General features: G+C 37.8%; 1 protein-coding gene across 3 annotated transcripts; it reads left to right on the forward strand.

The window, feature by feature from the left end:
* The first annotated feature begins 705 nt into the window (after window positions 1–705).
* MAPK9 (mitogen-activated protein kinase 9) lies at window positions 706–27,814 on the forward strand. Of its 3 annotated transcripts, none has more exons than XM_075766834.1 (12): window positions 706–836; window positions 5,171–5,345; window positions 10,137–10,266; window positions 11,479–11,537; window positions 12,528–12,666; window positions 14,791–14,956; window positions 16,237–16,308; window positions 20,498–20,680; window positions 21,759–21,883; window positions 22,396–22,459; window positions 23,558–23,629; window positions 24,388–27,814. In XM_075766834.1, exons 2-12 carry the CDS (start codon window positions 5,224–5,226, stop codon window positions 24,402–24,404), a joined length of 1,149 nt encoding a protein of 382 aa, XP_075622949.1. In that variant the 5' UTR covers window positions 706–836; window positions 5,171–5,223; the 3' UTR covers window positions 24,405–27,814. The 3 variants fall into 3 exon arrangements, with proteins under 3 accessions (XP_075622949.1, XP_075622947.1, XP_075622948.1); XM_075766832.1 differs by having other exon boundaries at window positions 24,393–27,814; XM_075766833.1 differs by having other exon boundaries at window positions 24,465–27,586.
* The last annotated feature ends 6 nt before the right edge of the window (window positions 27,815–27,820 follow it).

Consider the following 27,820-nt stretch of genomic DNA (forward strand, 5'->3'; position numbering starts at 1 on the left):
GTCAGCACCTGTTTTAAAGAACAAGCAGTCCTAACGTCAAGGCAGATGGTATGTTAACATAGAGAAGGCTTATGATTTTGAGTGGGGTCAAAAATAACTGGGCTACCTGGGGAGGGAATAAACCCCTTCCCTTCTGAACCATCCTCCCTGGAAAAGCCGTGTGGACATCATGCTCCCTTGCTCAGGGCCATCGCAGACCCAGCAGGTCAGGGCTTGCAGCTGCATGATCCTGCACTGTGGGACCGGGCACTCTGTTGTCATCCCAAAGCATGGATGTGAGGTGACCACACCATGTTGTGGCACTGTGACTGGCTGCTGATGTGTGATGTCATTTTGGTGTGGCACTGTGAGGGGTTCCTATATGTGGGAGGTGTTTACCTCACAGCACCTGTCCTGCTTGATAGAGCAGAGGGGCAGTGAGGAACCGACAGCACCACCCACGAGGGTGCCGCTGCAACTCATGACTAGTCACTGCTGCGAGGTGACATCATAAATATGGTGACAGATTGACGTACGATGATGGCATCACAGCAAGGGGCGGGGGCTGCACCCACATTGGCCTAAACATCCCTGTCTCCACTGCAGTCCTTCACCGCCCTCCCTTATATAGCGGCTAATAGGTCCCGCCTCTGGAGCTCGATTGGCCGAGTGGCGCCGGCAGAGGGCTACGATTGGGCTGAATGGCTGGCTGTCAGCGGGCGCAGGCCTGGCGCGGCCTGTGTGGAGCACCGGGAGGCCATTGTGGTTGGGGTAGCTCTGCGCGTCGGAGGAGGAGGTGGCAGCGGCCCGCGAGCGCCGCGCCCCGTCCCGCTGAAGCCCGACCGAGGGAGGAGACGGTGAGGGAGGCTGCCGCGAGGGGGGCCCTGTGGGCGGCGGGGCCGGAGCTGGAGCGGGGCGAACTCTCGGCCGCGGAGCCGGCCCTGTGGTGACCGGAGTCCCCGGCTTCTCCCGAGGGCCCCGCCCGCCGAGGCGCGGGCAGAGCCGGTGTTCCCCGCGTGCCGCTGCCCCGGGCCCGGGAGCGGGAGAGAGGCGGGGAGGGCGACGCAGCAAGGTTGGGGCCCCTTTCCGTCCCCCTCCGCGCCTCTCCTGCAGAGCTGCCCTGGCCGAGCCCCCCGCCCTTCCCCGTGCCGCAGTGCCGCCACCGGCCCCGTACCGCTCCGCTCCCGGCGGGAGCCGCGCCCGCTCCGCTGCGGCGGGGCGCTGCCTGTCCTCTGCCTTCTCCCCTCTAGCTTCGTGTCCGGCCCGGGGCGGGATCGCCCCCTGCCCCGCGCCCGCCGGCCAGGGCAGCGCTCCGAGTCGCCGAGCGGCTGGGTGCCGCGTCGCTGTGCCCCGCTGGTGCCGGGGTGTGCGGCCGGGACGGCGCTCGGCGTCCCCTGGAAGCCCTGGCGTCCCCTGGAAGCCCCTCCGTCCCGAGCGGGGCGAAGGGAGTGCGGGCGAGCCGAGGGAAAGGCCCGTGCTGCGCGTCCCTCTCGCTGCAACGAGACCCAACCTGAGCTTTCTCTTGAGCCGAAGGAATTTCTCAGGAAAAGTTTTAGAAGAGATGTAAGAAATGCTCTTGTTCAGTTATATGGCTGTTACGTAATTCTACAACAGCGTAATTGGTTACAGCAGATGCACGTTTAAACTTTTTCCCTCTTTCCATCAACTTGCCCTAGAAAGATGCGCTGCAGACAAACACTGGATATATGTTTAACAGTTGAATGATACTGTAACAGGTAGTTGGTAAAATCTTTGGTCAGTAATAGTTTAGTTTAGGTTGCTTAAAGAAAAAGGTTGACCTCTCAAAGAGCTAAACAGGTACAGACTACCTCTAAACTCTGTTGTAACCAATGGACTTTGCTCAGCTGCTGCTTTGCTACGCTTGCTTTTTGTAACAGACTGTTCAGCGGTTGTGAGTAGAGGGGTAGGAAGTAACTCAACTGTGATTTTGTAGTTGGACTCATACCTGTTGTTATATATTGCTGTAAAGATTAAAAAAAACCCTCCAGTGTTGTTGGATAATAGTCCTTAAAAGGGCACACCAGAATTTGAAGTGAATAAGACAGTGGGAGGAGATTGTCTACACAGACTTTCCATATATTTTCTTAAAAATATATATATGCTTATTGTCAATTTACTCTGTCAGTAGTAGAATTTTAGTTTGAGGTTTAAAAATCAAGCTAAATTTCTTGATGTTCTTATGCTTCATTGTCAGTAATAACATTTCTGTAACCAAAACAACCCTGGGAATGCATTGCCAACTGCTACAATCTGTTTGTTGCAGAAGCTTTTGACTTGAAGATATCCAGAGGACAGATCTGGTTAATAATAAGTTGCCATTTTAATAAATGTCTTTTGGGGAAGTGACTGTTTAATACAGGATGTATGCTATAGTGCAGTTGCTTTCATCTTCTAAAAATTTCTGAGTGGGATTCCATATTAACAACTCATGAGCCTACTGGTGGTAGATTTGATGTGTTGGTTATTTTTCTAGTTATGTGATTCTTAAATTTCCCCAATTGTACAAGCAAGTCATATTAAATAAAACAAATTGCTGCTGGTTGTCTTTGGTGCAGCTGCAGCTAGGAAGCCATAAATGAAAACTTCTATTTCAGAAATTTCTATACAGGAGTTTTTTGGAAGTAAGCATTATTTAAGTGTGGAGTATCTTGGCTGGAGTGATGAATCAAATTATTTCAGGTATGAGAGTGACAGCTCAAGATTAAGACACTTATTTGCCAGAAATGCTTTTCTCTTGAGCAGTGGGAAATCTTTTAATTTGAGGGATGTTGCCCCCCAAATAGATTGTCTGTCTGAAGTCCTGTGAACAGCTAAAATCCCTAGGCACCTAATTTTAAATTAATGTGTACGTCTGAAATAGTGTATGTCCTGATGTACCCAAGCAGCTTGCAGCCCAAGTAAAAATTAGGGTTCAGGTTATGGAGAGACTGGGTACTTAGCATAGCGAATTGCAAAGGATGTCAGAATACATAAAACTTGTGTATTGTGATGCCTAATTCCCTCTTTGGGTCTTGTCTAAAGAGCTTATCCTGATCTCTATGGCTTTTGTGCATACAAGGTTCCTTAAAGGGAGGGTTTCTCTGGTTTAGGATAACTTCCTTTTCCCCTACTTCTTCATCTCTGTTACAGAAAAGTGTTTCATTAACCCGTGAAGAGGTACAGCATAGTTCTTGTGTAACTAACAGGTCTTTAACTTGATACCTAGCTTATGCAAAATCTATACTGTTTTTGTTTTGTAAGTCCTTTTCAGAGATAGGATCTTGACCTTCCAGCCGTACCTTTCTTCCACTGTATGAAGATTCACTGAAAATACTATGACTGCTCAGGGACTGTCAATCAAAAAATTTGGTACCCCAGAGTCCAGCTTTGGCGTTGTGCCAGGGATGTAGTAGGAAATGTTGAGCGTGCCTGTTAAGGCACCATTTTGGTCTAACATTAGTGTGACCTGATTGTGGAACTGCATCTGACTGCCCCTAAAACTGTTGTATAGGAGATGTAATTCTCCCATTACTGCTGTGGCAGAGGCAGAAAGTTGGTAGCTCACATTTTCCCTTTGCTGATCCTTTCTCCTGTGCTTTTTCTTTAAGCTTCTAAGAGGAAGTAAGTAAACTTACTGTCTAAATTGCTGCCAGAGATGACCAAGTTGAATAGCTACTTCTTAAAATGCTGCTTAAATTTTGAGAAACTAGAAGGTAAAAGACACTCTAGACACTTCTTGAGAATCCCTTAACACTAGCCGTTACCAGTTCAGTTTAAACTCAGTTTTATTGGGATTTGTAGGTCTTCTGCCTGTTGTACTTGCAGATTTCTTGGAGTTCATCTGCTGGCTTAAGCCATGGAAAAGATGCTTTTCCCTCCTACGTGCACCTATGAAGAGAGAGGTCCAAATTCTAATTCCTGAAGCAGCCTAAAGCCATTTGTGTGGCAGTATGCCCTTCTAGGATGGGCTTCTGGGTTGCTCTTGAGGCTTTTCTGCTTTGCATTGGCTCACAAATATTCTGTAGGCCAACGAAGAGAGAGACAGACAGACTAGCTGCTCTTTCTTTAGCTAAAACAGACGTTGTACAGGCCTGTGGTTAGGACAGCTGCTCCAGGGGAAGGTGATCTGCTTTCATTTCCTGTTTCAAGGAACATTTGACTGTGCAACTTACTCTGGGCTATAATGACGCTATCTGTCATAGTGGATGTGAAATTAAAAATGGGAGAATTTATTAGAGACCTCTTCAGTAATTACTGAGGTAATTCTCTTGTAAGGTTTGGAAGAGGGATGGAGGACCAGGAGAACTGGAGATCTGTACTCTGGTTACTGTAGCACTTCAGAGCTAAAGAGGTTTAGTCCATTACCTTGCTCTTTGATGTAATTATCTACCTCTAATTCATTCTTGACAGATGGACATAACTTATTCTCTATTATGGCATGAAAGTCTCTTTCAAACTATCGCACAAAACTCTAATTCTTGTAGGACTATAAGTACACTAACTGATAGCATAGGATGTAATGGTGTGTTTAAAATGGGAGGGAGAGTGGGTTGTGATAGATATGGATCAGGGAAGGGTTGCCTGGCAGGAGGAGACAGCCCTGCTTGAGATTTCCTACTGAACTAGGTTGAGAGGGACTGTTGGAGAAACTGCAGCAGCCATGGGGATTTTGGGGACAGTTGTTTCAAACCTCTTTTGCAGTTGTAATAAGGTCTTGTATTAAGACCCTGTTTATTTCTATGTATGTTGACTCCATGTGTTTATGCTGTTGCTTTTATTTGCATTATCAGTGTTTGAAACACATTGTTTATGACTTCTTTTTTTCTCCCCTGTAATACAGTCCTAGCACACAGTAGTAATTCTAAGTTAGGGAGTATCCTTCAAGGAGTAGAGAGTTGTTGGATTTAAGTGTTTTTGTTTATTTTTACAGTTGTTTACTTAGCTGCTTTTTGTTTTAGGGATTGGAATAGAAACATGTGTTAACTTAAAGCTGTGAAGGTTATAATTATTTGCTGTCTGTCTGCAAGCATTTTTCATTAGCAGTGGTAATACACAGAGTTGAAAGAATGCTTATTTAATGGTATGTTATTGAAAAATTCATATGTATTTAAATATATAAAATATATTTTCCAACTTGTCTGCCTGGAATTAATAAGAGATTGAACGTTTGTTTTCTTTCTTTTTCTTGAAGATCTCAAAAACTGTACCAGGTCCTTGAGAGAGAAAACTACATGACACTACACCATGAGTGACAGTAAATGTGATAGTCAGTTTTACAGTGTTCAAGTTGCAGATTCAACGTTCACTGTACTAAAACGTTACCAGCAACTGAAGCCCATAGGATCAGGGGCGCAGGGCATTGTTTGGTGAGTAATAAACACTTTATTTAAATATCAAAAGCTATAAATATAAAACAAAATTTTAATGTATTCCTGATAGGGATGCCAGGATGTCAAATACTGATGATAATTTCTATCTCTTGCTACAGGGTTATGGGCTAAATAAATTCTAAACCACCTGCTTTCTTTAGTTCATGTGCAAAACTCTTTATTTTGTTTTTAGGGGAAAATTAATACTTGGATAACAGCATAAAATAAAATGGTCAACAAATTTCCTTCTCACTAACCACTTTATTTCTGTTTCTAGTTCTCACATTCCCTGTGTAGTTATGCTATTGCAGTGTAAGGTATGACAATGCAATGGTGAGAGATTCTGGGTTTTACTCGTTTCTTCATCATGGCCCCCTTTCTTCCCCCCCTTTTATTCCCGATCACTCCTGTCCATTTCTAGGAGCCATCAATGCAGTGCCTTGCCATTAACTGGCAGGATGAGGCAAATCAGTGTCATTGTCACTCCATGGATTAACCAGAAAGGGATGCTGTGTGAGGGGTTGGGCTGGCCGGCTCTTCCTTGGTGTGTCACCTCAGCTATGTGTCCAGCCTCCACTGGCCCAGGACGTGAGAGTCGTTAGTCTGATCCTGAACCTTAGTCTCTTGTATGGCACCACACCTCTGGGCCAGCTAAAGGTAAACACTTTCAAATGTTTTTTAGACTGCAGCAATCCGTTCTACAGGACTTAGTGCCAGCCCATATTTTGTTGGGCGAAACTTACTTGGTAACAACAGAAATGTTTATTGATGCGATTTTACAATTCAGTACACAGGGGAGCAAACAGATATGCTCAGGAACTCTCTAATATTAGATTTAATCACAACACATGGTGGGCTGTTCATGCTTCAAATGCAGTCTGCTGTTTCTCTTCATCTGTAAATTCTGCAGAATAAGTGTGATGAGTCATATATTGTGAGCAACTCCTTATGCAGCACCTGCCCATGTCTTTTTGACCTTTTCATAACTGTAATGAGTTATATATGTAGGAAAAAAGTGCATTTTTGTGAGAACATGCCTTTATTTATAAATTATTTAGATACCCCTATTGTCCTAGGTGAAAAATAAGTAAAATGAGAACACCAGATTTGATTCTTTAGTGAGTTGAGTGATGAGAGGATAGGCATATTAGATCTTGATTATTAGTGCTTGGGTAAGATTTAGTATAGTGCTAACATTTTCCAGCTAGAAATATTCTTAAAGTTATGCTTCTTCTAGATGGCATGCAGGAATTTAGGGTGGTTTTAAGCGTTCCTCCTTAGTGCAAGAAGTAGTGCATTTCTAAACTCTGTCACTTAAACTAGATGTCTGCTTCAAAATGAAGTTAGTGTTAAGGTCAACATTTTGGGAAGAAGGAGGAACGATCTGATTTATTGACTTGTTTTGAGAATGCTTGATTTATGGAACAACAGAGTGAAACATTGCATAAATTTTCACCTTCATGTGAAACATCTGAAAACTGTGTCCAAGGTGAAGAAGCTGCAGAATCTTAACTTCTCCTAAAATTCCTCACAGGACACAAAGGAAGGATACAAAATACTGGAATGTAAAAAAAACTCAGGGTAAAATGAGTGCTGTCCCGTCATGTTTGGCTGGAAAAATTGTCAAGTCAGTAGTGTGATACACAGATGTGATGCTTTTTTTTTTATCATCCAATGTTTAACATAAAAATTAGGAAAAGTATTTCTGCAGTTTTGTGTGTGGATTTTATTCAAATTTTTTTAATACCATGTGTGTCACTTCAGCTGGGAGAGGTCCTGAATTTTGCTGGTTTTTTTCCCCTCAAAATATTAATGTGAAACTCCATTGGTATTGCTTCTGCTTTTTTTTTTTTTCCCTTTGATATTAAAATTTAGGAAAAGAAGTAGTTTTAAAAATACATACTTAGGAAAAGTGATAAATGAGAGCTCGAGGAAGATGAAAAAGGATCTCAGGGGTCATATAGAGGGTATTTCTAGCTCACACCACAAACAGACTAGGAGAGAAATTGGACATACCTTTTGTATTTTATATACAAAGTACACTTCTATACGTGACTTTCCACACTTTTTTGTTCCTAAGTATTAATACATTTGAAGTGTTATAATCTATTTAGGACTGAGTAATCACTTGCACAAAATCATTCTTTTGAAATAATTTTTGTCTTTGACTTCCTGACATCTTTTTCCCTTTCTTGCCCCTGATTTCCTAAATTTTCTAGTGAATCTGAGTTTTCTGACCTAGCGAATTTCTTTTGTCCTGCAATGCAGCAAAACCATGATTTTATAAATAGCACAGCCTTGACCGTGGTGATAATTTTACTTACAGTTGCAAATGAAGAAACAGTCAGGATAAGTTTATTATTATTTGCAAACTCCAATTTAGACAGTAGAGAAAGAGTGACATGGAACAGGCAGAGGAAGAATCTGTAGTAGTAGCATACTACAGTTCAAAGCAAAGGTCATTGGCCTACAGAAGTGGTGCGATTTCCTTCTATAATTGAGGTCATAATGTTTTATTAATGATTTCATTGTGTATGTGGCTTCACTACTCTTAAATGCTTAAAATGCAAAACTATCACAAATGCAGTGAAGGCCCTACTACAACTCATCATCAAATTGGAATCTGTTGTATGGGGGGATAGACATTGAGATTCTTCCGTGATGGTAAATGAAGTAATTCATAGACCTTCTGTTAGTAGCCAAGGTGATAACTGGGTAGCCTCTGGCAAATCCACTTTTTTCAAATCTGTGTCTGAAACAGTTGCCATGATGAAAAAGTATCTTTTGAATTCAAATGAGCAGGGATGAGGAAAGAAATTTAATACCAATTATGTCCATGGGGGTTTTTTTTATGTAAAATTACATGATATCTACAAGTGTGGTCTTGGTGGTAGTAGGGGTTATATTCTGTCTCTTGTCTTGGTAAATTAAAGAAATACATGCTCACACAATTTTTGACCATTTTTTTTTCTTCTACGAGTCTGTTTTTAATTCTTCCCTTTGGATGGTGTAGGTAGCAGGCAGCTTTTTTTTTTTTTTTTTTTTTTTTGAGATGCAATGTCAGTCACTCCCATGTAGATGAGCAAAGATTCAGGTGGAGTTCTTCATATGTGCGCAGGCTGAGCCTTGACATATATCTGATTTGTCAGATCACAAAGGGACACTTCCTCTAAAATTGCTCCTTTGTCCACTGCTGACCTGTGATTAACTTGAGAACAGCTAATTCATGCAGACCCTGTTGGTTACTGATTTTATACTAATTCCCAGGTGTGGTTAAAGTCATTAACACAGGCAAAACCTTTTGCTTTTTGTATAATGTCTTCTAGGTGAAGTGAATACTGAAACATCAGTGCTTTCATATTTGGGAGGAAAATAACTTCTCCAGTTGTCTGGGCAGTTGCCTTCCTCCCATTTAGTGTTTTGTTTTGCATAGACGTAGAGGCTTTAAATCTGAAAGTGATTGTGCCATTGAATAATGGCTTAGGTATTTCACAGAAGTTAGTTGAAATAAATGCTAGCAAGCCTTTAGTGCAAATGGCTCATTGATTAAATTTGGGACATAGAATGTGGGACATGTAATTTGGAATGTGATTCCAAGAAAACACATCATCTCATGGATGAGCCCTGGTTTGTGGTAGTATTGTTTTTTCTGGCAGGGAAAGCAGTGACTTGGTGCTGGTAAACCTCATATCATTTGAGTATTGTTATCACAGAGGAGCTGTACTTTTTGTAAGAGTACTATAATGTGATGGTCCTTTTAAGCCTGGTATTGTACATATCTTGATGAGATAGGAAAGTTACTCACAAAGAGCTTAATTGTGCTTGGAAAATATATGTGAATGAGAATTCTTTCCTACCCTATGAAAGTAACATTAAATGGAAATAGAGTAATGTGGGAATCCTTATTCAAAACTGGAACTATTTAAAGATTGGAACTCTTGAGGAGTTTGTGGTATGAATTTATGTGTATTTTGCCGAATAGTCTGCGTGTTAATAATGAAGAATATTTCTACTTCAGTCTTGTTCTGAATATACAGATAATTTAGCTTTAGATTTACAGCTATTAAAGCAAGCTTACACCTGTACCTCAAACTGCAGAAGGCAGGAACAAGCACAGCTGAAAAAGAAGATAAAATTAATGGTCGTGTTTGCTTTTAAATTCTTGTCTTGCTCCCTGCAAGTCTGAGTTTTCCATATTACTCAATTCTATGGATTCTTTTTTTTCCCAAAACTAGATGATGAGTGTAATTTTCTGCTAGGCACTAAAATTTTTATAATTGTCAACTGTCCACGTATAGAAGAGTATTGATGCCTGCAGAACAGATCAGAGACATGGCTGTGACTCTCCTTTAGGAAAGAAAAATTTCTATTGCAAATATTAAATGATTGTCAGTCAGCAAGAGTGTCCAAAAAAAATAATACTCCAGATATACAGATTAGACAACTGAAATGCTTCTTGATTTCAAATAAGCTTAAAATATTTTTAGATCTTGCAGTTTTAAATATGAGTCTTGAGTTAGCAGATTTGGTCTTAAGACAGAAAGGAAGGCAGGAAGACTTCTGATGAGTGTCAGTGGCTTCTTTTCAACCTATTTGTATTTATTAAATGATGCGTAGATTTTAAAGGATGTTTTCTGAATGAAAATTACTTGAAGTTTAGTATAAACAGCGCAGTGGATCTGCTTTGTCTCAAGTCTTGATTTCTTTCCTTACTCCTATCTCCCTTTTGCTCCCTCCTTCCCGTCAAACAGACTTCAACTTAAGTTGTTTGTCTTTGAAAACTTTTAGTGCTGCGTTTGATACAGTCCTTGGAATAAATGTTGCTGTAAAGAAGCTGAGTCGCCCTTTTCAGAATCAAACCCACGCAAAAAGAGCTTACAGAGAGCTTGTTCTTTTAAAATGTGTCAATCACAAAAATGTAAGTTTGGCTTTATGTTTTTCTCCCTCATTACTGTAAGTTGTCTAAAAAAACCTCAGGATTTTCTCTCTTACTTGCTGTATGTAACCAAAGTAATAGAAGAAATAGTGAAAGACTGGAAAGATTTGCTAAGGGTGATGCAGTTCTTCACAATGTGTAGTTACATTCTTGCATGAACTGTTCGGAGTATGAAGTGCCAAAAGGAGGAGGTTTTTGCAATGTTGTTGGTATAGGTTTACCGTTAGTGTCAGCTTTATAGAGCTGGCCTTGTATTGCATTTGCCCTTTTAAGTCATACTGCAGCAAAGCCTGTTTGGCAGTGGGTTTGTTTGTGAGTTTGGCTGTTGTAACTGCATTGTAGTTAAATCTTCTGAGCTTAGGCAACGTTTTTATTAAATACAGTGTTTAACTGGTGGGGTTTGCAGGGGTGTACCACTGTCTAGTGCGTTATTGGTAAGCAGAAGTTAAATACTATGGGCAAGACATTTTAAAATCTTTGAACCTTCTAAAATAACAAACCTTAATGTTAATATTTCATTGTTCAAGTACAAGAATATAAGGTTTATGTGACTGTTATGTTCCGATAGTAACATGAACTAGAAACGTTACTGATTATTGAAGTTCTGCACTTGGGTCTTAAACTTCCTGGAGTTGATTAACCTTTTAGAATTGGTTTTGTTTTGTTTTTTGTTTTTTGGGGGTTTTTTTGAAGTAAGCTTTTGGTGAAGTCCAGAAGTAGCAGAGCAAAAGCAAGGTGGTTATTAACGATGGCAGTACAGTAATTTTAGCAGTTCTTCTAGAAATGGTGCATCATAATCTTAAGTTTATTGGGATAGTGTGAGGTACCTCACACCTGTGTTGTTGGACACCCCTGGTTAAAGTTCTTTAATGGTCTCTTATTTTAAACCACATTGACTATTTATGGGAAAAAATGGGATGTATTTCAGACACTGGGTGGGGAGATAGAAGGTGTCGTATAACTTTAAAAAGAAGAGCTTTGTCCTGCCTTAGTTCCTTTGGCATACATGCTGCAGATTTGAACTATTTCTGAATCGGCAGTTTTTCAGTGCATATGGATTAAGTGAAGCCAAGTAACATTCAAATTGTGTATAGTAATAGCGTGCATTTGACTTTGAATAGTAACTTCTGCAATAGTGGATATGTATGTGAATTAAAGTTGAAGTTTCTTCTAATGTTTATTTTTATTTTATAGATAATTAGTTTATTAAATGTATTTACACCACAGAAGTCACTAGAAGAATTTCAAGATGTGTAAGTATTAGATTTTTGTTTTAGTCTTCCTGACAAATACTAGCCTAAGCCCTGGAGCTGTATTTCCTGTAACTTACAGGCTTTGCACTTTGAAAACAGAGTGTACCTAAGGGCTGAATTTAGCCTTTGATTAGTCTTTGTATCTAGGTTTCTTTAAGAAGGAGCAGTAATGTTGTTTCACTACATGTGTATGATGGAAGTGGGAAATAAAAAAAAAAGGTTATTTACTTTTTATTCATCTGTCTGTCATGCTTTCCTGCTTGCATATACATCTGGTTTGCGTGCAATGACCCTTAGCTAAATGGGTCACCTCAGAATAATAACTTGGTCTGGATAACCTGATACCATTTTCTTGCCATAGCAGTCACATCAGCACAACAGTATTTTTGGCCTCAATTAAGAACTGAATATATTTCTTTTTTATGCCTGCTACATCAGTTGGTCTAGAAAGGATTCATGGTGATGTAATTGGTGCAGTATTCTTAGGTTCCAGTGAATATCTGTTGTGGTTTGTTAATGGGCTTCTTGGGTAAATGGGGGAGTGTGTGTGTCTGGAGGGGGTAAGATATTGTAACTTGAAAATTAATCATTCCTTCTTGGTTCTTACTGTAGTCCTCTTAATATTCTTAATTTTTCTAACATTAAAATAGAGTGAAAGGAAGCATCATTTTTTTGATACATTGCAATATCTGCATCAGCTTCAGCCAGTCTTAGTTTTTCACGCTGCATAAATTCAGAATTATTCCTCTTACTGTTCATAAAACTAGTGGAATTCTAATCTCTGGACTATTGAACACTTAAGTTTTAATAGTAAGACTATTTGAATAGATAATTTAATTTTGACACTGGTCTTTTTTTTTAATCATAAGGTTTTTGACACTTATGTTAGCAAAGTAGTTGACTTTTATTAAATATCTCTTATGCTAAGCTTAAACCTGATAGGTAAAGTAAGACTCGAGTTTTCTTAATGCTTTCTTTTTTGTGCTTTAGATATTTGGTTATGGAGCTGATGGATGCAAATTTGTGCCAGGTTATTCATATGGAATTGGATCATGAAAGAATGTCTTATCTTCTTTACCAAATGCTATGCGGTATCAAACATCTCCACTCAGCTGGTATCATCCACAGAGTAGGTAGTATTAGATCATTAACAATACTTTTTATCAACACAGATGTTCTTATGAAACGGAGGGGGAAGGCAGAGGGTTGTTATTTCATAAGTTTGTATTTCATTCATAAGAATATTATTAAACCTGAAGATTGTTTCTAGTTCAGAGATAAAGACTATATTGTAAATAGATCTTAATTTGGTTTAGTTCTGTGGATTTAAGTAATGCTGAACAGATTAAAACATGAGTATTCAAACCTTTCAAATTACTAAAAAATTAGTCTTTAAAATGTAATATTTACCTCTTAAATATCTCTATCCTTGGAGATATTCAAAAGCCATCTGGACATGGTCCTGGGCAACTGGCTGTAGATGGCCCTGCTTGAAGCAGATGACCTGCAAATGTCCTTTCCAACCTCAACCATTCTGTGACTCTGAAAAGTAAAGTTTGTAAATTATCAGAGTTTCAGAGTCCTGTGCAGACTTCATATATCTCTCTGCTTCTGTTGTTCTGCTGCTGCTCTTTTTAAATTTTTTTATTTTTTTATTTCATGACTAGTCTGTTTGACAGATCTACTTGTTTTCTGTTCCTTTTCTTCCCCTACTTCCTAGACAGACTTGCTTTTTATTTTTTTTTTTTTGGCCTGGTGGCTGAAAACTCTATCTAGTTCTAGTTTAATGTGTTCAATCCATAAACATAATTGAGAAGCTGTATGAATTACAACAGATTTCCATCCTTTGCTGAAAAAAAATCTACCATTAAAATCCTATGGTATTAGCAAGGAAGTTATGTATAGTTAAGTCTGTGTCCGGATAGTCTTGGAACTGGACTTTCCTAAAATTATGGAGTGAGGTGTGTAAGAGACTGAAGTGAGGAGGGCTGGAACTCCAGCTGAACTCCACCTGATGTGTTGGCTGTGATTTGGAGCTTAAAGGGGAGACACAATATTTGCTGAGAAATTTGAGCTCATAGGAGAACAGTGATCAGACAGAACTGATACTGGTTGAACAAGAAAATGGGCAATAAGAGGAACTGCACTGTGAATAGCTAAACAGAGGTGTGAAGTTTATTTGAGTGGAGAAGCTAAAGTGGTGAGCATTAGTTTGGGTTAGTTTGGGACCAAACCAAAATGACCTTTCTGGAGTGGAAGCTCTCAACAGATTGAGAGATTTGGTTTTGAAAAGAAACGAGGCTAGGAAAGGAACAGAGCTGGCATAGTTCAGAAGGAATAGAATAGTAGGAATTATATCTAGAAATCAGTCAGAGTCTGTGACGAAACAGAGTAAATTCAATAGCGTTCTGCATCAAACACACATGAACTATTTGCATGTCCCCATCTCCTTTAAGAAAAGGAAGTTCTGTACCTGAGAACATGGTTTGTGTGGTTGAAACTAAGTCAAACGCTAGCAGAATTAAATGTACTAGTACATGTGTAATTCGTTTACTTCTGATACTTTGTGAATAAAACCCAATTATTCTAGTTTTCCCTAAGTGTGTATTCTTTTGGTGCAGTAATCACTGTTCCCATGAGGCGTATTGCCTAAAGTATTTTATTCTTCTCCTCACTCATTTGGTAACTTGGTGTTTTCACTACATCCTAATGCTGTGAAATTTACTAATCGCTATAACGCAGGTTGTTTATCTGTCATTAACAAATTAATTCTTTGTGTGTTGGGACACTCCTTTTCGTACAGATGCTTTCGTAATTTGTGATGTTGTCTTTAGGATCTGTGTCCTAGTGATGACAGTGTTTGGAACAGTCTCCTTCACCATGCATTCATATCCAAATATGAATCATATCACTATTCATATCCAAAATAAGTGCACTTAATGTGCTAAAGGAAGCAGATACAGGTACACATTGTGCATATATACAGACCATTATGTAACTGAGTGTACTGTGAGTGCACAACTGGGTAAATTAAGACACTGCAGACAAATTTGATTCTCATTTTCCTGGAATTTTTTGAGTACTTAGCTGTGCAGCATTTAACTTATCTCTAATCTGTGTATAAATAAGCAGATACGTCGGAGCAGGAATATGCAGTTGTTAATGTGAACTGGTGGCATATATTGACTGTGAAGAAGGGATGTATATTATTATGTATGTTGATCCTTCCTTAACTGAAGTTATTTCTTGTTAGGATCTGAAACCCAGCAACATAGTAGTAAAATCAGATTGTACGCTCAAAATTCTTGATTTTGGACTGGCAAGAACAGCATGTACTAACTTTATGATGACTCCATATGTAGTAACGCGGTATTACAGAGCACCAGAGGTTATCCTTGGAATGGGATATAAAGAGAATGGTAAGTTGCTGGAGCAATGCTTTTAAATCTTTTGTCTAAAGCATATCTACCTCAGAACATAACAGCTTTAAAAGATGGGGGGGAGGGCTGTTTTCCCCCTGTCATGTCTGTTGTTAAAGTATGTTAATCATAGGATTGGAAATAACAAAATTACACTTAATAATTTTGGAGAATGTAATAGTTTTCTGCTCTGCGTGCCTATCTCCATTTAACGTATACAGCTCCCTCTCCCCTGCTATTGTTATTTTTTTCATGTGTTGTCCTGTTGTGTTGTTGCCATTTTTTTTATCCTGCAAAAAAACCTGAGACGCTTACGCTGGATGATGTTAAAAAAAATAAATTAACAATCATCAATCTATAAATAATAAACCCTTTTATTAGTGTGATTTTTATTCTGAAGCATTGTCTTTTGCATCTCCGATTATTAAAATTGGTTTCAGATCCCTATGATAAACCATGTCTTACACTTTCTTAAATCTGCATAGCACTCAGAGATGCTGGGTGTTATATTATTAAAAACAACACAGCTATAATACGTTGAACGTTCAGCCAACAAAATGGCTGGCAAGGAAGTTGTCCTTGACTTGCATTATTGGGGGGATTTACCTGCTGATTTTTATTAGCTGTGGAGTAATGTGCTGCCTTCTCTGGACTTCTATGCTAGTACATCTTTTTGCTTTATCACAGAGGCTTGGGGATACCATGCTTTTTGTATACATGTAACTTTGTAAAACAAGGGACTCACAGGGCCTTGCTCTGCCACTGATAATGAAAAAAACCTTTCATTAATGCGCGAGCAGCTTGTCATACAGCAAGTGCTGATGTGGATCAGAACTTGAGTAGAGGCTGTTATGGATGAGACAAAAAGTAAATTATCTGAAGGACTGTAGGAATACAGTGTGAGTGTACAAATATATAATTATGGTATTTAAAAAACCTCTTTAATCTTTTGTCCTTGTTGCACCTAACATATGATAGTGGATATCTGGTCTGTTGGGTGCATTATGGCAGAAATGGTCCTCCATAAAGTCCTGTTCCCAGGAAGAGATTGTATCCTTCTTCACGGTTGTTTCAGAAATGCAAACACTAATTATATTTTACAAAATGCTAATAACAAAATTTAGCAACAGTCAGTTGGTGTTGATATGATTGAAAATTCATGTTAGCAGTTTGGTTTTCCACATTGTTGTGTTTTATTGTAGATGCTAGATGTTTTTGTTTGTTTTCCTCACTTTTGTTCATGATACTTCATAATTTGATCATTTCATTTTTACTTTCAGTTGATATCTGGTCAGTTGGGTGCATCATGGGAGAATTGGTGAAAGGTTGTGTGATATTCCAAGGCACTGATCGTATCCTTCCCTAGTCATCCTTGAATCCCATTCCACTTCCAACAGAAACACAATTATTTTGATCTGTATAAGTATAAAAGCATAAGCAATATTTTCAATAAGATGTTTTAATAGATCTACTGAACTATTTGAAATTAGTGTCATTAACCAAATTGTTGAGCTTTCCATTTTATTTTCTTAGTAGACTATATTTAATGTAACATGTACTGGTTGAATTCATGGAATTTATATGAAGAGCTTCAGCTTTTGTAGCTTAAAAAAGGGTACTGTTAGGTTTAAAAAATAAAAAGCAGTAAGTATATTTTCATACTCTTGTTCTTTGTAGATAAGTGTTATAAGCAAAAGCCTACAAAGTTACTTTTTATTATGCATGGATTTTGCTTACTATTTGTTTGAACAGTAGACTCTTTTTATTGTACAATTTTTTGAGTTTCAATCAGATTTTTTTCTTGCTTATTAGCACTTGCTGGACAGCAGTGTCCTAATTGCAAACACACTGCATGAGAAATATTTTTTTATTATTATTATTTATTATAAAAAGAAAAAACATTTTCTTTTTGGAGTTTTTTTCATTCTATGAAAATTTTATTTTGGGCTTACTTTTTCTATATGATTGTTATTCCTCCATTCCTCCCTCCAGTATTTTTGACCCAGATTTGTCTTTATAAAATTCTGCTTTCTTGTACGATATTAATTGTAGGAAATTTTACTGTATTAAAACAAACAAACCCCTCATCTATATGTTTTCATGCCTTAGAGATTGGAAATCTCAGTAATACATCACTGGATCACAAACAAGTCCTTACACTGTATTAAGTGAACAGAAGTGATCATTCAATAAAGTAAGTGTTCTTTGAAGACTTTGATGTATTTCAAAATCTTTCCCTATAAACAAAATTTAAAAACCACTTCACTCATTACCAAGTTCCAATTATAAAAAAAAATGGAGCGAAACCGATTTCATCCTTTATAAATAACATCTTACAAAGTAGTAGTGTTGTAGGACTAGACATTCAGAATTGATCAGTAAATAAGTAGAATCCAGATGACGTAATTAAACCAGGTATGGCTGTATGTCATAAGAAGCTATAGCTATTTGTGGTCCAAGATTTTGAAGAAAGCATATTATTTTTGCTTGTCACCAAGGAAGAGTTGAGTCTACCACTAAAAGTATCAAGTACACGTTCACCGATACCTATATATCTTATAGAAGGGGACTTTCAATTTTAATGCTAAATTTCATGACACTAATCTTGAGCAGTTGATCGTGCATTATTTAGTACTGCAAATGATTAATTGTTAAATAAGTCTTTTTGTTTTCCACCTTTCTTCCTTTCTATACTTATTGTTTTACCTTTTGAAGCCTTCAGACCAACCTAACACAATTCTTCATGTATGTTACATGTCTTTCACCTGCATGTTAGCATGGGCTATTTTATTTTATTCATGAATAAATGAAGGAAATTTTGTCCATACTTGTTGAATATGCAAGTTATCACTTGTTCTCTGGAGGTCACTGAAGCTCCACCAGTCTATGTTTCAAGGAGTCTCCTCCCCCAGTATTTTATCAGAGCGCACAGCTATGCTTATAGGGTTGTTTTTTTTCCCCTCTTGCCAAGACTGGCAGTTCTCTTTAATGTGTAATACTGATAACTGTTTGTAGTGTTGAAACTTTTCCTGACTGATAATTGCTTCTGTCAGATTGTTGTTTTCTTTTACCTTCAGCTGCAGGATTGTTTTGAGAGTGGTTTATGGGGGATGCTGGTGTGCATGGCCATGAAGCTTTCTGTTTTTTTTGTGGGTTGTTTTTTTTAATTACCTACATTTTAAAATATCTTAGTATTTGGGGATTTAGAACAGGGAACCAAGTTCAGCATGTTTCCTAATGATATACCCTTGACTATCTTCCAGAAAACCTACTCTTAGACTCAGTAGTTTGTATTTTCCCGTATGGTTGACGGGGATTGCCCGGTGCCTTGCAGCCGTGCTTTAGGTGGACTGAGATGCTCTGCGTTGCCAGGGCGGTGGATGCACTGAGCCTGCTCCTGACTGGTGCTATGGAGGATGAACAGGATCTTCCAGTTACTGGCCTGAGTTACTGGCAGTTGCTGTTGCAATGGCAATGAGAAATGTAGAAAAAACAGGCAACATAGGTACCTAGAGATGAAATAATGGAAAGCTTAGTAGCAGCACCAGTGTATTTTTAATGCTCTTTCTGCCCAGGTGAAGGAAAATAATTGCCTGACTGATGCAGAAAGCATCAGGGGTTATTCATGCTTTCTTGGGAAAAAGCATGCTTTATTGTGATTGTAATAAGGACTCTCTTTTCAACTTCTCTTCTTCCAGAGTCCCAGAAAGTAGGCAGATATACTTGGCATGGGCTAAACTTCTGGTTACTTTTGACCTTGAGGTCACTAGAACAGGAAGGACAGTTTTGTCTGCAGATTGCAGGGTTATTCGCATAGCATGCCCTGCGTGCTTTACGTTGAAATTAAGGTTTTCTCCCTTTTGAGTTTCTGACAAAAGGCTTAGTTTCTATTTCAGGTCCAACCCTGTATTGGGAAATTTTTTTTTCTCCAACTTTCAGTATCTGTAAAGCACTTTGAAGCCATCCAACTGAGACTTTTTTTTTTTTCAGTTTTTATTACTAAAGTGGGATAGGTCATTAAGTTTTTCTGCCTTCCTCCCAGTGCTCTGAGACCACAATAGACTAGACTCTAATTTGATTAGTTGACTAACCAGACTGCTGTTACTCAAAGAAAAATCAGCATCTTGAATCTAGATTGGTGGAGATATCACAGAAATCAGTTTTCCAGCTAGGAACAAAATTTCCTCATGGTTGTTAAAATTTTCTTTGTATGTGCTTTGTTTTAGCATGACAGTTAACAATATTGACTTCTTAATTTTGGTTTTAATATAGTTTTTCCATTGGAATATATTCAATAAGCAAATACAATTTTCAATCTTTGTGTCAGAAGTCTAAAATCTTAGCATGAAGCAGTGACTATGCATATATTTCTAGTTGTATTCCTGGCACACTAACTGGAATAAAAGCATCCCAGTGCTTTTTAAATACATCTTAATTCAAAGTGCAGCAAATTTGTTTTGTTACAAAATCTGTCTATCAGAATGGATAGGTTGAAGTGGTAGGTTATGAATTTAGATGGTTAGACTCTGCTGGAATTGCACATTCTTTTTATTGGAAAAACTGTAAAGTGTAAATCTGAGCAAACTTAAATATCAGGAATACTAATGGAGTGTCTTCTCAGTGTGATAAATGAGCTTTGTTAGCCTGACCAGGCTCATTTGGAGCAGACTCTGGTAACTCTTAACAAGTGTCACCATGTCTAGGGGAAATGCCTTCACTTGAAACAGGGAGATGGGACGGTCCAGAAGAAACACGAGGCACAATTTCGACTTGTGGCTTATAAATGCAATTCCTCTAAAATATTTAAATTCTGAATTTAAGAACAGAGCAGTTTTTGAGCATTACCACGGTTGATACACTTAAAGAGCCTGCTGAAAACCTACAGGAATCTGGATTCATTGTTCCAAACTCCTTTGAGCCTTTTCTGAAGTTGAAAATTTAAAAAAAAAAACAAACAAAAAAACCCCCAAAAGCCCAACCATTCAGTTGACCACCACCCCCCACAGAAAAAAAACCCCTACAGCCCAAAGCCTGATTTCCTTAGGAGACAGGTACAAAATTCCTTACTTTGAACAGGATGTAATTGTGCTTTAGGTTTTTTCATGTGTTTTTCCCCTACCTTCAAGAATCTTCAGTATAGATGGTATTATGTTGTACTTCAGAAGATTCAACAGCAGCTTTTCTCTTCTGTCCTTACAGTTGTTTTGCTATGGATACTATTGCCAAATAAAGCTTCTTTTGAACTCCAAAAAAGTATTGCTTTCAATACTAGCCAAGAGAAGATAATTAACAAAAGATATTTAAGAATAATGCATTGTGCAGCACTTCTAGCCTGTCCTTAAGATTACAAAATCTGAATCTTATTTTTATGTTGATCTAGCTTTTTGCATGGTAGCTCAGGATACTGTTGATGGTAGAATTAAGTTCGTATTTATGTCCTTTGTTCAAGTTTTCATTAACTTTTCAGATTTCTGTAAGTGATATTTTTGTATAGTGCAGACTTCAAATTCTTCAGCTGATTTTCCTAAAGATATGGTGCAGATATTGATCAATGGAATAAAGTTATTGAACAATTAGGAACACCATCAGCAGACTTCATGAAGAAACTACAGCCTACAGTGAGGAATTATGTAGAAAACAGGCCAAAATACCCTGGTATTAAATTTGAAGAGCTCTTCCCAGACTGGATATTTCCATCAGAATCTGATCGTGACAAGTTAAAAAGTAAGGCAAGGGGTTTTTTTTCTTCTTTTTAAAGATGTTAATTTAAAATGTCTGCAATACACTTAATTAAAAAACCCTAATATAAAATGTTTATTGCAATAGGTGTCAACATTAGAAGTTGCGTACTGTGTCTTTCATTTGATATGTCCTGAAATCTTAGTAGTAGTTGTCATTAAATACAGAACTATTCCTTGTTCCTAGTATTCTGTTTAATTCTCTGAATACTAACCCATTGAATAATGTGTCTCTCTTGAATGTTCTCTGAAAGTAATACTTGTTATGGAGGGTTTTTGCAATTATCTTTTTCTAGTTGATGTGTGCATACAATTCATTTTGGCTATACTTTGACTTTAGATAATTACCGATAAAATGAAAAAAAAAAAACAAAAACCCAACCCTTATTATGTTCTCTAGATAGGCTATAACAAGTTAATTCATGTAACAAATTAATAAATTTGAGCATTTTATTATTACAATGATTGTTCAGACAAAAAAATGTCAGTAAAGTGCCACTGCAACAATGAGCAGCCAGTTACTGTGCAGTAACACCTTTAAAAGAAAAACTAATTTGATATTAGAGAAATTAGATCATTACTGTACCAGATGTATTTTTTTAAAGTTTATTATAAATGTTTGGTGTGTTCTGTGTTCAATAGTTAGTGTTGAATAAACTGTGTCCTGTGTGACAATGTAACTGTTCAAAATTGAGGTCGATTGGTGTCAGCTGCAAGGTTTATGTTTTGGATAAGAGTAAATAACATTTACAGTGAAGGATTTGTGACCTCACTTTAAAAAAAAAAAAAGTAACAGCCTAGGAAAGCTTGCATCTCTGGGCCTGTTCTGACAGTGCATGCGAATGCCTCTGTGTATATGGCAAGATGTGGAGATCTGGTACTACAGTTTATTTTAAATCGGTACATAGTGAGATTTATCTAACCGTATAGGATTAAAAGTTAAGTATTCTTGTGTCACCAGTAAAACTTGTTGAAAAGCATAGATGCTTAAGAAATCTGTTGCAGTGTGTCAGACATGAAATTCTACAGCTCTTTTACATGTTCTTTTCATTTTTACTTTCTAGCCAGTCAAGCTAGAGATTTATTATCAAAAATGCTTGTAGTAGATCCAGACAAGAGAATTTCTGTAGATGAAGCCTTACGTCATCCTTATATTACTGTCTGGTATGATCCAGCTGAAGCAGAAGCTGTAAGTTTGCCTTTAAAATAAATTTTAAGATACCAGTTTAATAACTTTGTTTTAGTCAAGAGCATGCTTTGAATTCATTGTTTGGTTAGCAAAAGTCACAGATAAAGCCTTCAGATCAACATTAGGGGCAAAATTGCCTGAAGAACAGCTGCTGGAGTGGAAGTGATACAATTTTCAATGTAGTTGTTGATAGTTCCCTTTATGGAAAGTTGCCTGTGCGATGGTAATCTAGGGCTTTTTGAAAAGGGGACTTCTCTAAGGCCCCATAAAGCCTTAGGATGAGTTTAATTTTAGTTGACGCTTTTAAACAGCCTTTCAGTGGGACATAAGACTTAAAAGCAGATTCTAGAGTTGTGAAATGAATGTAATTTTGAGGTATAGGGACTAGAATGCCAAAGATAAAGGTAACAAAATGCTAAAAAAAAAAAGTCATTTTTAGGCTTTTTTTAGTTGTGATTGCTTATGTTAACCTGATGTAGTAGATACGCTATAGACTTTCTTTTTTTTTGTAGCCTCCACCTCAGATCTATGATGCACAATTGGAAGAAAGAGAACATGCAATTGAAGAATGGAAAGGTAAAAACTGAGCATGACAAATGACATTTATAGTAATAACTTTTATTAGTATTGTGTGACTTGCAGTCCATGTGTGCTGGATTGTGTAACTGACCAGAACCCCCTATTGTGGTTATGCAGTACTGCTTGTGGCAATATGAAAAGAAATCAATAATGGAAAAAAGTTCTGTTTGGAGTGAATATGTAAACATATATACACACACATCCATATAAGTACATATATATATATATATATATGTAACATTCTAAAGTCTGTTCAACAAAATGCCATGGTTTTCATTGGTTTTCCTGAGTATTCCTTCAGGACCAGACTGCTCCAGCATGGGTCCCCCACAGGGTCACAAGTCCTGCCAGCAAACCTGTTCCACTGTAGGCTCTTCTCTCCATGGGGCCACAGGTCCTACCAGGAGCCTGCTCCAGGGCTGGCTTCCCACAGGACCACAGCCTATTTTGGGCATCTACGTGCTCTCGTGTGAGGTCCTCCATGGGCTGCAGGAGGACCGCCTGCCTCACTGTGGTTTCCATGGGCTGCAGGGGAATCTCTGCTCCAGCACCTGGAGCGCCTCCCCCCACCCCTCCTCTGACCTGGGTGTCTGCAGAGTTGTTCCTCTCACATATTCTCACTCCTCTCTCTGGCTGCAATTGCTCTTGGTGTTGCGCATGGTTTTTTTTCCCCTTGTTAAGTCTGTTATCCCAGAGATGCTACCACCGTCACTGATGGGCTCAGCCTTGGCCAGCAGCAGGTCTGTCTTGGAGCCAGCTGGCATTGGCTCTGTCAGACATGGGGGGAAGCTTCTAGCAGCTTCTCGCAGAAGCCACTCCTGTAGCACCCCCTGCCACCAAAACCTTGCCACACAAATCCAGTACATCTGTAATCATTGTCATAGGCCTTAAAAAAACCCCCCAAACCCCCAAAAAAACCCAAACCAGCCAAACCCCCAAAACTCCTCCTAAAACCCCTGTATAGTTGTGCTTCCAGACTGACCTTTAACAATTTCATTGTACCTTTATGCATGTGGAAATTGTATACAAATCCTCTGTCATCTTAATGGGTTTTTTCTGTCTCTTCTCTCATTCCTCCTACTCTTCTCTATGAAGAATTAATATACAAAGAAGTAATGGATTGGGAAGAAAGGAGCAAGAATGGTGTGGTAAAAGATCAGCCCTCAGGTTAGTCATTGTTTCAGTAGTTCTCTATGATGCATAGTGCTGATCTGTTGCACTAGTGAATGAGGAAATCCTGCTTAATAATCCAGGTAGGCAAAAGTTTTGTTGTTCAAGACTCCTGATTCTGGTCAGCCTTTGGAGATCCATGCACAGTAGTTTTACATTGTTATGAAGTAAGTTGCAGGAAAACTTAAGAAGTCTTGTGTGTCCAACACCCTGAGCTGCCTTCTACCCAAAGGGCTCAGTCATCAAATGAAATAATTGATACCATGTTATATCAGCTGTTGCTTAGATATCTTTTATGCTGAATGCTTATTCTGGGGCTCTGTATGAATGAGTTCCTTTCATGCAGGGTTCAACATTGTTAGGGTGTCTTGTTTTAAAATAGTTAATAGTGCAAAGTATTTATGCCCATGATTGAATCCTTGATGTTTGCTACTGTTCTCTTGGTTCAGTAATTGGAATATTGTGCTGTCTTTCATTAACTATATCTATTAGATCTCCTGATACTTGGGTCACTATTCACATTATACATTTTTATTCTACTTTGTTCCTCTCCGGAGAGGGAAGAAAAAAATCTCTTAATGCTCACCTCAGGATTTGAGTGCTAAGGAACTTAGTGCTTGCTTTTCTAGTATTTATTAATTTATTTATTTTCTAAAGATTTCTGTGGGGAAAGCGATGCTCAGAACCTAGAAGTGTGGTTATTTGTACTTGCAATATTGTCTCGCCTCAGATTTTATTATGTTTGGTTTACTTAGCACAGATGCAGCAGTGAATAGCAACACCAGTCCTTCCCAGTCATCATCTATCAATGACATTTCATCCATGTCAACAGAGCAAACATTGGCCTCAGATACAGACAGCAGCCTCGATGCCTTGACAGGACCCCTTGAAGGATGTCGATGATCAGCCAGGATTGCAGACGTGACTTTGGAAAAGAGCTCTTGCTTCCATTGGGCCTGAATTGCTTGTAAGTTAATGGAACCAAGTAGAAAAACTCCATGTTCTGCATGTTCTGCTAAAGTAATGCCTGTTTTTTTTTACTCAGTTGTTATGAAATTGCCTGCTTAATGTTGTAGAATGAAAGCAAATCAATGTCTAAAGAAAAAAAAAATTAAATTTAGACACTGTTATAGGCTTTTCTTTGTTTCGGCCTATTTCAGGTGAGCAGTTATAATAGACTTTTAGCCAATAACTCCTCTTAAGTGGGTTCATGAATCTTCAGTCCCAACTGGCAGGCTTCTGTGACACAATGGTTGTTTACATTTTAGTACAGTATTGCTCATTAGTAGGTTTTTTGAATGTATAGTCTCTATGAAGTTCGTTTTAACGTGTGACTGTGGCAGTTTGCTTTATTTAACGACTGGAGTGTTGTACGTAAATGTGAACTCACATATTAAACGCTCTCAGTACTATGTTTAAAGGGCAGTTATTCTTCCACATAGCACTTTTTTTAATTGAGCCCTTTCTATCTTCACTTTCCAACAATTCTATCTTGTAGAAGAGATAAACATGAAGTTTAAAGAATAGAGCCGTTACTTCATATTTCACCTATGAGTATGTGTCTCTAATTTTTCAGTTTTTTTAAATGTGGATGGAAGATACAGTGGCTTAATTAAATCTTAAGGAAGGATGAGTGATTTATCTGTGAAGCAGTGCCTGTTTAGAAGAGGAGAGAGTGCTAAAATGTTCTGTATTTTCTAGCTTGTGATATTGGTCCTTTAACAAAAACAAACAGAAAAGGAAATTGTGTGTGATGCTCTTTATTCACTGTAAACTCTGATAAAAGGACAGATAAATTGGGGAGAGTTGCAGAAATGTTTTCCATTTTTTAATGGGTCCATTCTATCTAGCAAGTAATTAAATAAAAATACAGTAGGTTTGAGTCACTTGTAAATTAAGTATTTAGTCAACAGAGCTTAGCTCTATTCCTGCCTTAGGAAAACCTCTCTACTTGTGCTGGGGAGGAAGACCTATTTAATACATATTTTCTAAATACAGTGTCAGAAAGGAGGAGGCGATTATTTGCTGTTTCAATACAGGCTTATCAATACAGTTTTCAGAATCAGATAATACATTGCACAAAATGTTGAATTAGAAAATGCCTTTTCAGTAGAGTAGGGCTTAAATTGCTTTATACTACACACTTGTGAATTTGTGCACGTTCACTTTGGAGTGCACAGGTGTGAAATTTTGCTAAAGGATCTTGTGTGTGCATGCGTGTGAGATTAAACTGTATAACTATAAGAGTAACAGATGTACAAGATGAGGTGAAACACCACTTCCTTAAAGGCACTATATTTAGCTGTTGATGCAGATACTCTTGACTTGAATATATAAATAGAACTTATAAAATATACTGGCCCAGCCAGCCACTGCATTACTGACATATTTCTCTTGTAAAAGACAATTGTTTATTGTTTCTGACCTTACGATTTGAAAAGCAGCAATTTCTCTTTATGTAAACATTGATTTTATATTAAAATTATACCCCTTTTTAATTGCTTAATTTGTTGTAGCAAAAATATGAGAGTTTTACTGTCCCAGAAGGTTTAAAAAAAAAAAAAAGTACTTAATGTTAACTTCAGAATTGTCATCTGGAACCTTGGCTTTTTAAAATTCTGTTCAACTGAATTGCAGGATATTGGGGCTTTGGGTTTTTTCTTGTCATTTGGTTTTAAACCTACGGATACCTTAGTTTATCTTTGGATACTGACAGTATATGTGAAATATTTTTAGTGCATTTTTGCCACTGGAAAAAACATTTAAAAATACCTATTTACTGTGTAGTAGAACAGTACAGGTTGCTGTTCTTTGGCATTTTATTAATCCTTGTTATTTGTGTAAGTTAAAGTTACTAAAGACACCTAATCAAAATGAACATTAGTGATTCACTATGGAATCTACTGGATTTCATTTTTCAACATTTTTATCTTATTCAACTGGAGTTGCACTGTGCTATTTTCATTTTAACAGATACTGCTTTAGAAGACTTAACACAACAAAGGGTTTCTTTTTTTAATGTGTTTTGGATATTCACAGCTGAATTTTTTCCTATTGGACTTGGGCTGCTCAGAACACAGGGGGTTGGACCAGATGAACTCCAGGTCTCTTCCAACCTAAATTATTCTATGATTCAAATTTGTCTTTTAATGTCTCTTAGCACAACTGCCCTATCTCCATGATTTGAACTGATATCTGACCTTCTCCTAGTATATACTGCTAACTTGAATATGTACTCTTAGAGCAAAAAAAACCCTGAAACTAACTGTTGTAGGAAAAGTTGTCTCATACCTTATTTTCTTTAATGTCTTCTTATTACGACATACACTGAAGCTTCAAAATTTTACAGAAATGTTGCTGCCTTCGGAGCATGTATGAAATGTCTGTGAATATTGCGGATTTTGATTCCAGTACAATTCAAAACCAAATTGCTAATAACCTGAATGATCTCAAGAAGACACATACGCAGCTTACATTCAGAAAAACGCATGCTGAATAGACGCATGCTAAAGTTCCCATGCTATTTCAGTGTGTGCATATAGACTATAAATGTGCTGCATGCAGGTTATATACATATAGTTATATTCCTGACTGATGATTAAGTTCAGCGCCACATTTGTGAAATGGTTGTCAATGCTGTGAGAACCTCATCACTGATGGAAAACAAAATGCACATGTAACTTGACAGGGGTTTAAAAGTTGAGAGAGTTTGGTGTGCAATATAATCACTTTTATTCCTAATACTAAAATCATGTATGTAAAGTGATGCAGTTGACCATTTTTTTTTTGCACTTTGGCATTTATAAATATTTATATGTATTTAAAGATTAAGAATAAGTGGGGTTGTGTATACATATATATATTAAGAAACCTGCTCAGTTTTGTAAACGTGAATGTTATTTTTCTTTGAGAGACTTTGTATAGTGTTAACACTACTGCAGTATACATAAACAATATATGAAATACAACTAAAAATAAGTGGTGGTCAACATAGATACAATCTGTAATCTTAACTGCTCACCTGAAAAAAAGAGGGATCTATGGCTATCAATCAGATTATTTACCAGAAACATTATGTTAAATATATGAACACTGAGTAGCTGAATGGCATTGCAGAAATGGAGTATGTTTTAAACAGTTCATTTCATCTGCGCTCATATCATTTTTCCTCAAAAAACCACCCCAAAA

This window comes from Balearica regulorum, chromosome 14 (assembly GCF_011004875.1).
Source record: "Balearica regulorum gibbericeps isolate bBalReg1 chromosome 14, bBalReg1.pri, whole genome shotgun sequence".
In the NCBI taxonomy this organism is placed as follows: Eukaryota; Metazoa; Chordata; class Aves; order Gruiformes; family Gruidae; genus Balearica; species Balearica regulorum.